Source organism: Rhododendron vialii, chromosome 7a (assembly GCF_030253575.1).
Source record: "Rhododendron vialii isolate Sample 1 chromosome 7a, ASM3025357v1".
In the NCBI taxonomy this organism is placed as follows: domain Eukaryota; kingdom Viridiplantae; phylum Streptophyta; class Magnoliopsida; order Ericales; family Ericaceae; genus Rhododendron; species Rhododendron vialii.
The window spans coordinates 24,350,043-24,361,681 of record NC_080563.1 but is presented as its reverse complement, the minus strand read 5'-3'; the positions used below and the strand labels follow the sequence as shown (position 1 = coordinate 24,361,681).

Sequence of the window (11,639 nt, the reverse complement as noted above, 5' to 3'; positions counted from 1 at the left end):
GGGGGATGCAGGTAAGGGAGAAAGGGGAGGGCTTTGTTTTTTCCCTTTGTCAAGGGGTATATAGAACTCAAATTGGAGGGAACAACAATCTGGTTTGGCACCAGAATGAAAGGGAAAAATGTTACTCCCATTTTTTCCCTTCAAACACCCGCATGAACTGGACATGTATTTTGCTGTAAAAAATAGTGGATGCCGTTAGCGGGAGGACAAAATAGGAGGGTTTTGGATAGTTTGAGGACATAGTAAATAATTTTGATAGTTCGAGAACAAAGTAGTGAAATGAGTGATACTTCGAGGTATGTTTTCATAAAAAAACTCATTTAAGAATATTGAAAACATAGTTATTCAAGCGGACGACTATTCAGTCCTGTATTTTTTCCTTAGCCTACTACATTTCGGTAAATAGTTGTTGAAAATCATACATAACATTTTGGTAAATAGCTGTTGAAAACAAGATTATATTTCGGTACCTACATGTCGAAAATATGTTCAACCATCGGTAAACAACTGCCGAATATACATTTTCGGTAAATAGCTGTTGAAAAAAATATTATATTACGGTAATTGTATGCTGAAAATATATCTCAATTTCGGCAACTGACTGTCGAGTATAATTGAAATTTTTTAACAGGTTAAGAAAAAAATACGGGACTGCGAATAGTTGCCCATAGTTGCCCATTGTTCAAATCTAACCCTAGACTTCTCTTTTCTAAAAGAAGAATTCCGGGAAACCCCTCCAAAACCCTGCCCGCTAAGCCCAACATCACCAGATTCCGACAATCTTCCCGACGAAAATGCCCGGCCTGACGTCAGATCCCGGCGAAACCTCTCTCGTCCCATTCTCGTCTGAAGTCGGCCCCGTGGTGTACCCGCTCCGCCACGGCCTCAAGCATCCAATCGCTGCTCGCTTCTCTATCTCTTGGTCCCGTGGCAACTCCCTCCGAGTGTCGGGTTTTCAGTCCGAAGCCGACGACGGTGAAGTTGTTAGGGGGAAGGTCGTGGAATTGAAGCTCGGCAGCGGAGATGGCGAGATCGACCACGCACAGTGGCGGAGGATCGCCTACGGTTCGGTCTCTCCGTTTGCGCTTCTTCAGAGCCGTAAGAACTCGATGGCGGCCGTGTCAAAACTGTCAGCGGTCTCGTCTCCATATGATGCCGAGTGGTAATTCAGTTTAATAGCCGTTGAATTAGGAGTTTTTCAGTGCAATTTTTGTTTCTGGATTTGTTGGTTTTGTACACCATTTAAGTATTGGAGGCAGGGGCAGCTGCAGGATTTTAGACAAAAATGTATACAAATTCTTTTGTGTAACAACAACAACAACAACAACAACAACAGAACTCATGTAGTCCCCAATCATTGGAGGTATGGGTGGGAGAAGATTGGAAACATACCTGACCTTTGGCAATATACACAAAGTGGCTGCTCTCAGAATACCACTGAAACAGTGCCCCCTATACGTGTTTTGTTGCGGAACCATACCTCCAAATTAAAGCAAATGGCATCAAAGAGGGCAGGCCTAGAGACCCAATTCAATTTTTGTGCACATTACCGTGTTTCCTTCATTGAGAGTCCAAAGCATCGTAATGCACAAAGCATACAACAAACTATATAGGATAAAAATAGTATCTCTTTTCGTGGAGAACTTATCGGGGCTAGTTTATATTGTTTTTTTTAGCTATATGATCTACTTACTCCCAAGTAAATTTACATTTCTCGTGTTGTGTAGGAAGGATCCAGTTCAGCCTATATGAAAGAATTATCAAATCATATGAAAAAAAAATATAAAATTTTAGGGCTTTTTTCAAACAGGGGTGAAAACCCTCGTAAAGCCGCCTGTGATAGGAAGTAAAACCAATGAAATAAGATTCCACGGGCTCTGGATTACAAAAACTGCCTACTTTCAGGGCTGCCTAACTACACTATCACTCATCTCAATCACAGCATAGAAGAAGTGAACCAAACAAAACCAGATCGAATTTGGAATTCTAATAATAATTCTTTTTTTTTGTTTTTAACAAATATCTCTATCATGTCTGCTATTCAGCAGTGTTTGGAATTCTAATAATCTTTTTCTGTGGCATAATTAGGTCGGATTATGTCATGGAGTATAGCCGTGATATAGGTTTTCTTCTTGGAGGTCACAAGTTGTCATTGAGTGTAGGGATTGAAGACACGAAGACAGTATTAAAGGTGAGCCAGTGTTTCTTATGAGGCATTGTGGATATATTTGATTTGTGGGGCTTTAACCACACTGAATCAGACCTCGAAATGCATAGACTGTCTTAGCCGGTTCCAAATTTAACGCCTGTTATTGTGCCTGTACACAAATCTTATTAGAAAGTTGAGGAGCCAACCTGCTTGAAAGCTGCATGGGAGTTGATGGTGATATTTTATGCAGACCACAAATCTCAAGCTTGGACTCCTGAACAGCTTGTTGATTGGTTAGCGGTAAGAACCTCTTTTAAAAAGTTATTTGTTGTGAGTAAAAAATCCCTATTTGACTTCCAATCCATTTTGTTTTTTGTTTTACGTTTTTTCCTTTTCTCTTAAGGCATGCTAAACTAGTTGTTTTTTGTGTGTTAGGATTATGATAGCTTACTGTCAGGAACTCAGCCAACAGTTCATTCAAAACTTGTCAACTTTCAAAAGGAACTTACCAGTTTGCAGGTTTGACTTCGTGCTTTAATATTATTTGGGGAAAGGAGGCAGAATTCAGTTGTTGGAATGTGATAGTCTATTATCAAGTACAATTTTCTTTGTAGCAATGCTTTTATTGTATTTCTCTGAAGTTAATTGCTGATTATGGTAGGTTGCTCATTGCATATTTAGTGACTAAATTTCTGACTGGCCTCGTGTAATTGACTTATTAAGTAAGATCTGTTTTTGTTATCTATACATGTTAGTAGGTAGGGTTCACCATTGCGATAATTAGTTGCTTAATTGCTGATTTTGGCAGGTTGCTCATTGCATATTTAGTGACTAAATTTCTGATTGACCTCATCTAATTAACATATTTTGTAAAATTTGTCTTTGTTATCTATCCTTGTTAGAAGGTAGGGTGCACCATTGCGATAATTAGTTGCTTAATTGGCTGTGTAGGTTAACTATGTTGTTGTCATGCTACCTGGCTGGTAATGGAGCCTATCCAGTAGAATTTTTAGCCTAGGTAGATTTTTAGGAATGGTATTTGTTGGTTTCCAGAGTTTTTATGCTCATAAATTTGCTTTGTGAAACACATTTGTTTTGTGTGAACCTGTCCTTAGGCAATTGAAGATGATGATAAATACTGGGAAGCAATATCATCAGCTTTGGCAGTTGGCTGGCTAGATGTTGCGGTTAGTAGTTTTATAAGAATTATTTTTCTTTTTGCTTGCTATTATGGAAATAACAGGACTCATATTGGTAGCTATCATGTCCAGGTGAAAATGTTACGTTTGCATGGATCTTATCAGCTGAATCAGGTTGGAAGCCGTGAGGTTTGTAAGCCACAATACTTCTTTATTGACTATGAGAAATTTGAACTTCAGTCGCAAACTCAGCCTTAGGGATTCAACAGCATAATTTCAGTCTCTATGTTTGATTTTTCTAGTTTTAGATTGCCTAGTGAATTCTCCTTGTCTGATCCTTTTTTCCGATGACCAATAAGTGTGCATTATAAGATAAGGCATAGGGGAAGGCCGCCCGCATACGAAGAAAAAGGCCAAATGACAAAAGGCTCTATGTGCCCCAAGAGTCAAAAGAGATCTGTAAAGTCTATGATTTGTTCAAGACGGATTCCCTTCACTACTCCCTAAAAGCAAAATGCTAGTAAATTGCTCTTTAGTCTATACAATGGACACACTTGACTCTATCAAAAAGGCATTGTTATGCTTAAACCAACTCCCTCAAGCCTGTTCCTGTATGTCCATTATTGGCATGCTTCATGCTTTCTCGTTTGATTTAAAGTAATTTTCGTTGTAATCTGTTCTCTTCTGTGTGATATCTCCCTTTTAACTCTTGAAGTTGAGCATTCCATGGTTCACGGTTTTCAGATGAAAGTAAAGCTTAAACTTTAGAAGGTAGACTTGAAATACGGAGAGTCAAAGAATGACAATACCAAAAAAAGGGGAAACGACAGTGTCCTAAAAAAAATGTTTGGTAGGCATATATACTGAAGTCTTATGCCCGTTGTTGTCTAATTTTGGTCTATTTATGCTCTTTTTTCGTAGATTTATGTGAAATTTGGTCCTAATATAGCTATTCAAAGTAGTTGATTCTTCTGTTCAAAAAAAAAAAAGTAGTTGATTCTTGAGTTCATGTCTTTTTATCTACAAAGTTTCGTAATCCAAAATTGGTAAAGATGTCGCTGCAAGCCTACAACTAATATGTAGTATTTTGCCTGGACGAACAGATAGAGAATGGACTGGTTGAAGCCGTTGCTGTTCTGATTTCAAAAATGCCACGTATGCGTCTTGAATTGGCGCCCAGAAAATTCGGTGAATGCTTTGGAACCAAGCCGGATTTTATTAAGGTGTGTTTGGATCTGTGGATGGTTCTATGAATCTTTTTTTTTTCTTTTCATAGCTGACTTACCTTGTCCACTAGGCATGGGAGAAATGGCGGGGACAAATAAGTAAGCTGGATTGCAGTGCCTTCTGGGTTCAGTGCGATCACCGTCAGACCAGAGAGGGCTTGAAGAATTTGTTGCAAATCATGCTGGGAAATGCTAATATTCTCTCCTCTGCGACATGTCATTGGATGGAGCTGCATGTTTCGTACTTGTTACACATTAGGCCATTTACTATGGTCCGTGCCTACTTTTATCTTCTGTTTGGCTACACATAAGCTTTAAGTTTATGATTGGTAATTGTATATGAGGTTTTGCTATTATGGCCTAGGTGCTTTTTGTTCATTTGTTTTCATATCATACGCACATAACTTGGAGGATTTTTTTTTTTATCTGAACTTGGAGGATGAATAAGCATTCTTCCTAATCCTGAATCAGGGTTTAGAGAGCATGAACAACCTAGCTCAGAAATGCATGCAGTTTAAGCCAGTGTCTTTTCCCCACAAGTTGATGACACTTTTGCTTGGAATTCTAGGAGAAAATACAGAGGTAAGCGATGTGGTTCACAAACAACTGATGCTGCTTTTATTTTTTGTTACAGGTCAAGCATTTCATCTGCGTGACTGACTTCTCTTTGTGTTTCAGGTTGTCTTAGCAGAATGTTCTAGATCTTTCGGCCCTTGGTGAGCTCTTACGTCAGCTCTTCACTTAAACTTGGTCCTCACTTTTATTTCAACAAATGTGGCTGTTGTTCATAATCAGTTAGAATCCAAGATTGCTTTCTTTCGTGAAATAGATGGCCTTGTCATATGGAATAGACAGCCTGTGTAGCAAGGCTTTTATTCTTCCTTTAATTAGTGAAATCCATCCTCCTCTTCCAAGCATGCGTAGGACTTTCTGCGCTTGGGAGGACTTCAATATGGTATGACGTACTTCCGACGTGGATTCACCCGTCCAAACATGGTATATAGATAAATATGAGGCTGAAAATGCAAAGTTTTGTAAGCCCCTTGAAATGAATGTGTGTACATCACCTCTGATGGTGGTTGCCAAAGCTCTGAGGGAATCCGAAATAGGCCATGGACTTGGATCTATGAAATGATAGAACACCTCTGAAATTCAATCACTAACCACATCTCCTTCGTTGTATGTAAATCCCACGGATGATCTATGAATGACCCATCCCTCTAGAGCCCATGAACATCCTTATGCTTCTTCTGAATTGCTTTAACTATCTCCTTTGCTATACAGTGCCTTTTTCCTGTAGTTTGGTTGTTGGTTGGGTAGTCCCAGGGTTTCGATGGGGGTGACGATTTACGCTAGATCAAACAATCCCAATTGTGGATCGATCGTGAACGATTTTGGAGAGCTGAACAAACAAATATGAAAGCAAAAAAGAACTAGAAAACAAAAGCATAAGGGTAACTTACAGTCATTGGCATTTGGCCGTGGAATTTACGAGCTAAAGGAGATCTGTTGTCAAAACAAAGGTTGGAGAGCCAGACCGAAGTCAAAGATCAAGCTGTTACACTGTTGAAACACATCAGAGCCTTAGAGGATGTGTTCCCTACTTTGATCATGTTCCGGAAAATGATGCCAGCATGATAACTGAAAGATGTGCTCTCTCCCCGACTCCGTCTCTTCTATATTTGTGAAGTTTCATGTTTGTTTTTACGTTTGAAATATGAAAGTTTTTTACTCTGCCAAATTAAAGGCCTGGTCTTGGAAGAGTAATTGGCAATAAAGGCTGGTTTTGGAAGAGTAACTCTGTGAAACATGCTGTAATCTGGTATTCTGGTGTGTTTTTTGGTCACTTGCTTACACATTACAACTGCCATTAAGTGCCAAGTGTACTTTTCTGAGTTCATTGGAGGATACAGGAAAGAGGTCTGCTAGATTAATCCCGTACAGTCTTAGTCTATACAATGTCATATGGAGTGTGTGGTGTGTGCACCTGAGAGGCCAGAGTCAATTCTTCTTTCTTTTGTATATTTTTGCGCTTGCTTCTAGTACCAAAATGATCAAGATCGTTCTGTGTTCTGAACAAACAATTTTGTGCTGAATATGCAATCAGAAGAAGCCTACCCGTACAGTACAATGATGCCATTCCCGTCCGTGGTCCAGCTAACCGGGGGTAGTCCTCAGTCACAAGAACAACAATTTAGGAGTGGGCACTTTCTTGATGAACAACCTGTACTACATGGACATCTTTTGCTTTCTTGATGTTAATTCGTTATCCATTTGGTAGGATGGTTGTCCATGCTGCAGAGTTGTTGGCTGCTGGGAACACTCAAGCGGAAATTCTTTTGCATGAAGAGCGCCACAATCTCAGAGGAATTTCCATGGAGGAGCTTCATCGACTTGTCTATGCTCAAGTTCTCTCTTCACATGCATTAACTTGGCAAGTGAGTGCAATTTATTGAAGGATGTATTGCTGTTTCCTTTTAGAAATTGGTTGATTTTGTCAGGGAAAGAATGGTTATCACATGAAAAGATTACCACTTCTCTTGTAGTTCTTATTAATTCTTTATTGTAAGTTGTAACACCTTAATTTTTGTTTGGTATCTGGCGGAAATTCTTTTGTTATTATTAGTGAGTAATGTGTAAATGAATTGGAATAATAGGTTATCACTCTTCAAGAAACCAATAGGAAGCAGCTTGCATCGAGCAAGAACACTGCAATTGGTCCTAAGTGAACCTTGGCACTTGTCAGAAAACCACGTTAGGAATTGGTTTAAATGACTACTAGAAGAATTGTCTTTTGTGTCTAGTGATAATCAGAAGCCATTCATGCTGTAACGGGGAACCGCTGCATGTCTATCTTAAAAAGCCATAACAAGGGAATGGCATGAACTGCAAGAAAATGTGTTGAATCTACTCAGCTAGTGCTCGTAGGTTCATACATTAAGTTTTTGGATTTTGCATCGATGCCCAATTCCCTTCAAAGAGTTTTTGTGCTTTGAGGAATAACCATTGTTGTGCCAAATGGGGTTAGAGAATTCCCATATTCTATTATTCTGTTCTGTTCTGATCTGTTCTCTAGGTTGACAAATTTTCTGAATCCAGTTGATCATTGATTTGTTTCTTTCTCCGTTATGCTAAGTACGGAATTTTGATTTGTCGATGCTGAAGATGTCAAAACTCACTATATTTAGCTTCCTCAAACTTGTCATTGTTGATGCCATGTATGGAGCAAGTTTCCCTAACCTTTTGATTTTTTTCTCTTTCTACAGATTGCTCCTATATATTTGGCATCATGTACAAAACAAGGAATGGCCCTGTTGAAAATTTTGTTGTATAAGCAACCCATGCACCATAATCAAATACTCCTCAAGGTGGTTAACCTATATTGTTGGTGACAGGTTTCTTTTCTTTATGTTTGGTTTGTTTCTTCTGTTTTGTGAAACTCCTTTGTCCTGGAGTTCAGAGCATGCAGTTATAGTTCTGTTACTCGAGTTTTGTTGGTTTTGAGCAGAACATAGAGATTTGCCGTTTGTATGAACTTCACAAAGTTAGTTCAAAGATGATGAAGGTATGTTATAAATATATTCTTGAATGTGACGACATATATCTTATATTTTGGTAGTTGTTAGACACTCAATTTATAACTAACAGGGATATGTAAATTCTTGCGACAAAGCTGAATTTGCAAGAGAATATTTATAGGCTTTGACGTTTCTCTTTAAAAATTTGGCATCTCTTGAATAGATTGCTGGAGTGCACCACTGGAAGCATGGTAAGAAAGGCTCTGGAGTCTTCTGGCTTCAGCAAGCTCGGGATGAAATTCGTTTAAGCACAATTGCTCAGCAGTTATTTGATTTTGTTGGAAAGTCTATCTCTGAAGAAAGTTTCAAGGTAATTTTTGCTTGATTTTATCTGTTGAGCCAAACAACTGATAAGATTTACAATCAAGGTTCATTGCTAAATAAGTTTGCCCTTAGTTTTCGACTTGGAAACTGATTTTGTTTTCACTATAGCAATGGGAAGGATTAATTGAATTGCTGGGTTCAGAGTCTAGGATTGCTGGAGGTCTTGAGTTTTTGCACAAGTATGTACTCACCTTTCTCTTTACTTCGGTCCTGTCAATGCACGTTTTAACCGCCTTATCAAATTCAGTTCATGTTCAGTTTAAACTGGAGGTGGCAATTGTAAAACCTACCAACCCGCCCAAACCCATGCAACTTAATTGGGTTCAGGGCTTATTTGGCTTCAGTGCTTCACCCAACAACCACCGTCATATTAGCGGGTTGCCTCATATTAGCTGAAGCTATTGTATTATTGCATATACTTTGTTGCCTCCAATTCTTTTTGGTCGGGAAAGGAACTGTCATGGGCCGCATGGACCTTCCGTCTTTCCCCTCTCTCTGTGTGTGTGCATGTGTGCGCACCATTTATTATTTACTCGTCGTATATATGCCTACTCAGTCCTATTTAGGCAATTAGGGCTCAAGTGACCTGAAAGACGTCATGTAGTATCTTAATGGATGGAATTTTTAGTGTTGAGGAAAGCCAAAGGGTGTAGAAGACAACACAACATAATGGAAATAAAAGGAAGATGTGACCCAAATCGATTAGAAGGAAAAAAAAAAGATGAAAATAATGGAGGACATGTCATATATGCATTTGTCAAAAGCTGGTTTTATTTTTTGGAACTATAACTATTTTATTTCTTAAATGGTTTCCCATCTCTCAGTTCGTAAAATATTGGAATCATTGTAACATGAAATGTTGTTAGAGCTGCATTTTCGATTAGTTTGTTTTTGAAATGATTGAAAAAAAAGAGAGAGAGAAAGGGTAATAAAATTAGGTTGTTGTGGATTTTTTCTAATATAGGGTGGAGACAAAAAGCTTTACCGCATCCGGATAAATATTTAGGAAGGGGTGTTTTTGTTATACAGAAAATGGTTTTCCTTATTAGCTGGAAGAAACTTCGGTTGACTAATTGCCGCGGAAGTTCAAAGTTGGCATTTATGGCCTGAGAGCCAAAAAAAAGTGTTTCAACTTTCAATGAAACATTTGCTTCGAACTTTTCCATAGGGAGGAGAAAAATATTCAGGTCCGTGGGTATGACTTGGCCTAAATTTGACCCGCTTATTAACTAGGGTCATTCTTTGACTGGCAACCAACCCGCCTGTATTCAAAAGGTGACCTGCTTGAATCTGGCCATTTGCCCTCTAATTTACTCTATAGGGCCTTTTTGTCTGTAGTCTTTTTTTTTGTAATGGGCGGCAGTCCCTTAATGCCTTCGTTCTAATATAATTATTTACTTATCAAAAAATAAAAATAAAAACTCTTGGGTGCTCTACAGGTATCGGGATTTCAAGAGATCCCTTCAGCAGGTTCATGACGGAATTGCTACCAACAGCGCTCAGAAAGCTGCTGAATCCCTTATATTGGTATGTTCTGTGGATATCTGAATAATTATTGCAGTTTTAGATATTCATCCTTCAGCAGCATAGGGGAGGGATTCCGTTCTGTCTTCCAGGGAAGGATTTGCAATTTCACCTCAATCAGGAGTTTCACTTTGATATGTTTAGTATTGATGTAGATAAGCTATGATTAGTTCCTTTCTTGTACTTCTGCAGCTTATGAAAAACCCTTCTACACCGCAAAGGTTTTGGCTGCCTCTTCTATATGACTCGGTAAGCTCTTCCTTGTTGATGTTTAAAATTGTTTTTAATGTAACTAATTCTGTCAGCCTTTGCACTATTGGGCATATACAAAGCTCTATGTGTTCATCATGCAGAACAGTCTCTTTCTTGGTGATATTTTGCATGACTGTATTTCGACTTTTGGAGAAAGCAGGAGCTTTTCCTACTCTAGAGTTCAATTGTCATAGTGATGGCATCATCGTATCGGATAAATTAGTTTAACGGCATGATTGGGCTAATCTTTGAAAGCAACCACCAAGTGGCTTTATCTGTGCCTTTTACTTTCACTTATGAGGATAGCAAATCATTGTAACGAAGTTGTTCTGGTTGGACCACCGAAAAAGAGATTTTATTTTCCTTGAAGTGAGTGTACTTTCCCACTCCTTTCTTTTCTGTTTTGGAAAGTATTTTTACACCGTGGGATCAGCCGGTTCCAAATATTGCCATGCCGTAGTACCAAACTTTCTTTTTACAGCCAATTCTGTTCGGTCGTTTAAATTGATTTTGGAATTGTGTTTGCCTGAAATTTCTTCACGGGGTTCATTATTTTGAGGAAACATTTCGGAGTCTATAGTTCAGGATAGTTTTCGGTGTTGGCTCATCTCCTCCAGAACTTGCATTACAGTAACTCGCACACACACACAGGTGTGACGAAGAGCTCTTCCAAGACAGGGCCACTTTGGACAACTGTTATATTAGTCATCCAGGACACATCCTCTATGCACGCACTTTTACATTAATATCGGACACTAACTGTTATTTGACCTAATATTTCTGTGCAGTTGAAATTATTGAATTGGCAGGAGCATCCTCTCTTAAATGTCTCTCAGACTAACCTTTTGTTGAATAAGCTGCAAGAGTTGTCTATTGTGGCAAGGCTGCGCCCAGACTTCACAGAAGCAGACTTGCCATCCCAGGCCCTGAGTTCTGTCAGGTTAGCTCTTGCAACTAATCTTGGACGTGCTATCCTGGAGGAATGATATTCCATTCTGCTTGCATCAGAAATTATCAGATAGCGATCCACAGGGTTTTTATTTTCCCATCTCCAACTTCACACATCCATCGACCAGTGTAACATTTATTCGCTCTTCTGCCAATTAAATGACCAAGTGGTGGAAGTTTGTTGAAGTTGTTTTTGGTTTTTGGAATTGGTCGTGGGATGAGAGCTGTGCTAGATGTGACGGGAGGGAAAAGCTACGCCCTTCTTCTGCCTTTGTTGCGCTTGTGTTTGCTGTTGTAAAATTGTCAAGAGTCCTTAGCTAATGATGATGCAGAAATACATGTCAAAGATGATGTGAATAGAAAAGAAGTTAGTATGGTATGTATGTTGGAGTGGTGAAGCTTGTGAAGTAATCGCGTCTTCTGTGTTGGAGAACTTGTTAGGGTGTGTAATGTTAAGCTACTATGAAATTTATTACAAACTTTTCCGGCCATCATCAAA

The 11,639-nt window shown here is 39.0% G+C and overlaps 1 protein-coding gene and 1 non-coding gene across 3 annotated transcripts; one reads left to right on the top strand and one right to left on the bottom strand.

Annotated features, from left to right (window-relative positions):
• Positions 1-708: 708 nt before the first annotated feature.
• LOC131332447 (nuclear pore complex protein NUP85) lies at positions 709-11,639 on the top strand. Of its 2 annotated transcripts, XM_058366668.1 has the most exons (18): positions 709-1,162; positions 2,089-2,191; positions 2,339-2,449; positions 2,585-2,668; positions 3,265-3,336; positions 3,421-3,477; positions 4,392-4,511; positions 4,586-4,786; positions 4,986-5,096; positions 5,193-5,230; positions 6,796-6,952; positions 7,781-7,882; positions 8,023-8,079; positions 8,256-8,402; positions 8,525-8,595; positions 9,856-9,943; positions 10,133-10,189; positions 10,981-11,639. In XM_058366668.1, the coding sequence occupies exons 1-18, from the start codon at positions 795-797 to the stop codon at positions 11,176-11,178; spliced, it is 2,142 nt and encodes a 713-aa protein (XP_058222651.1). In that variant the 5' UTR covers positions 709-794; the 3' UTR covers positions 11,179-11,639. The 2 variants fall into 2 exon arrangements, with proteins under 2 accessions (XP_058222651.1, XP_058222652.1); XM_058366669.1 differs by lacking the exon at positions 8,023-8,079.
• LOC131334951 (small nucleolar RNA snoR100) lies at positions 1,460-1,566 on the bottom strand. Its single transcript, XR_009202351.1, has one exon. It is a non-coding gene; the product is annotated as a small nucleolar RNA snoR100 (small nucleolar RNA).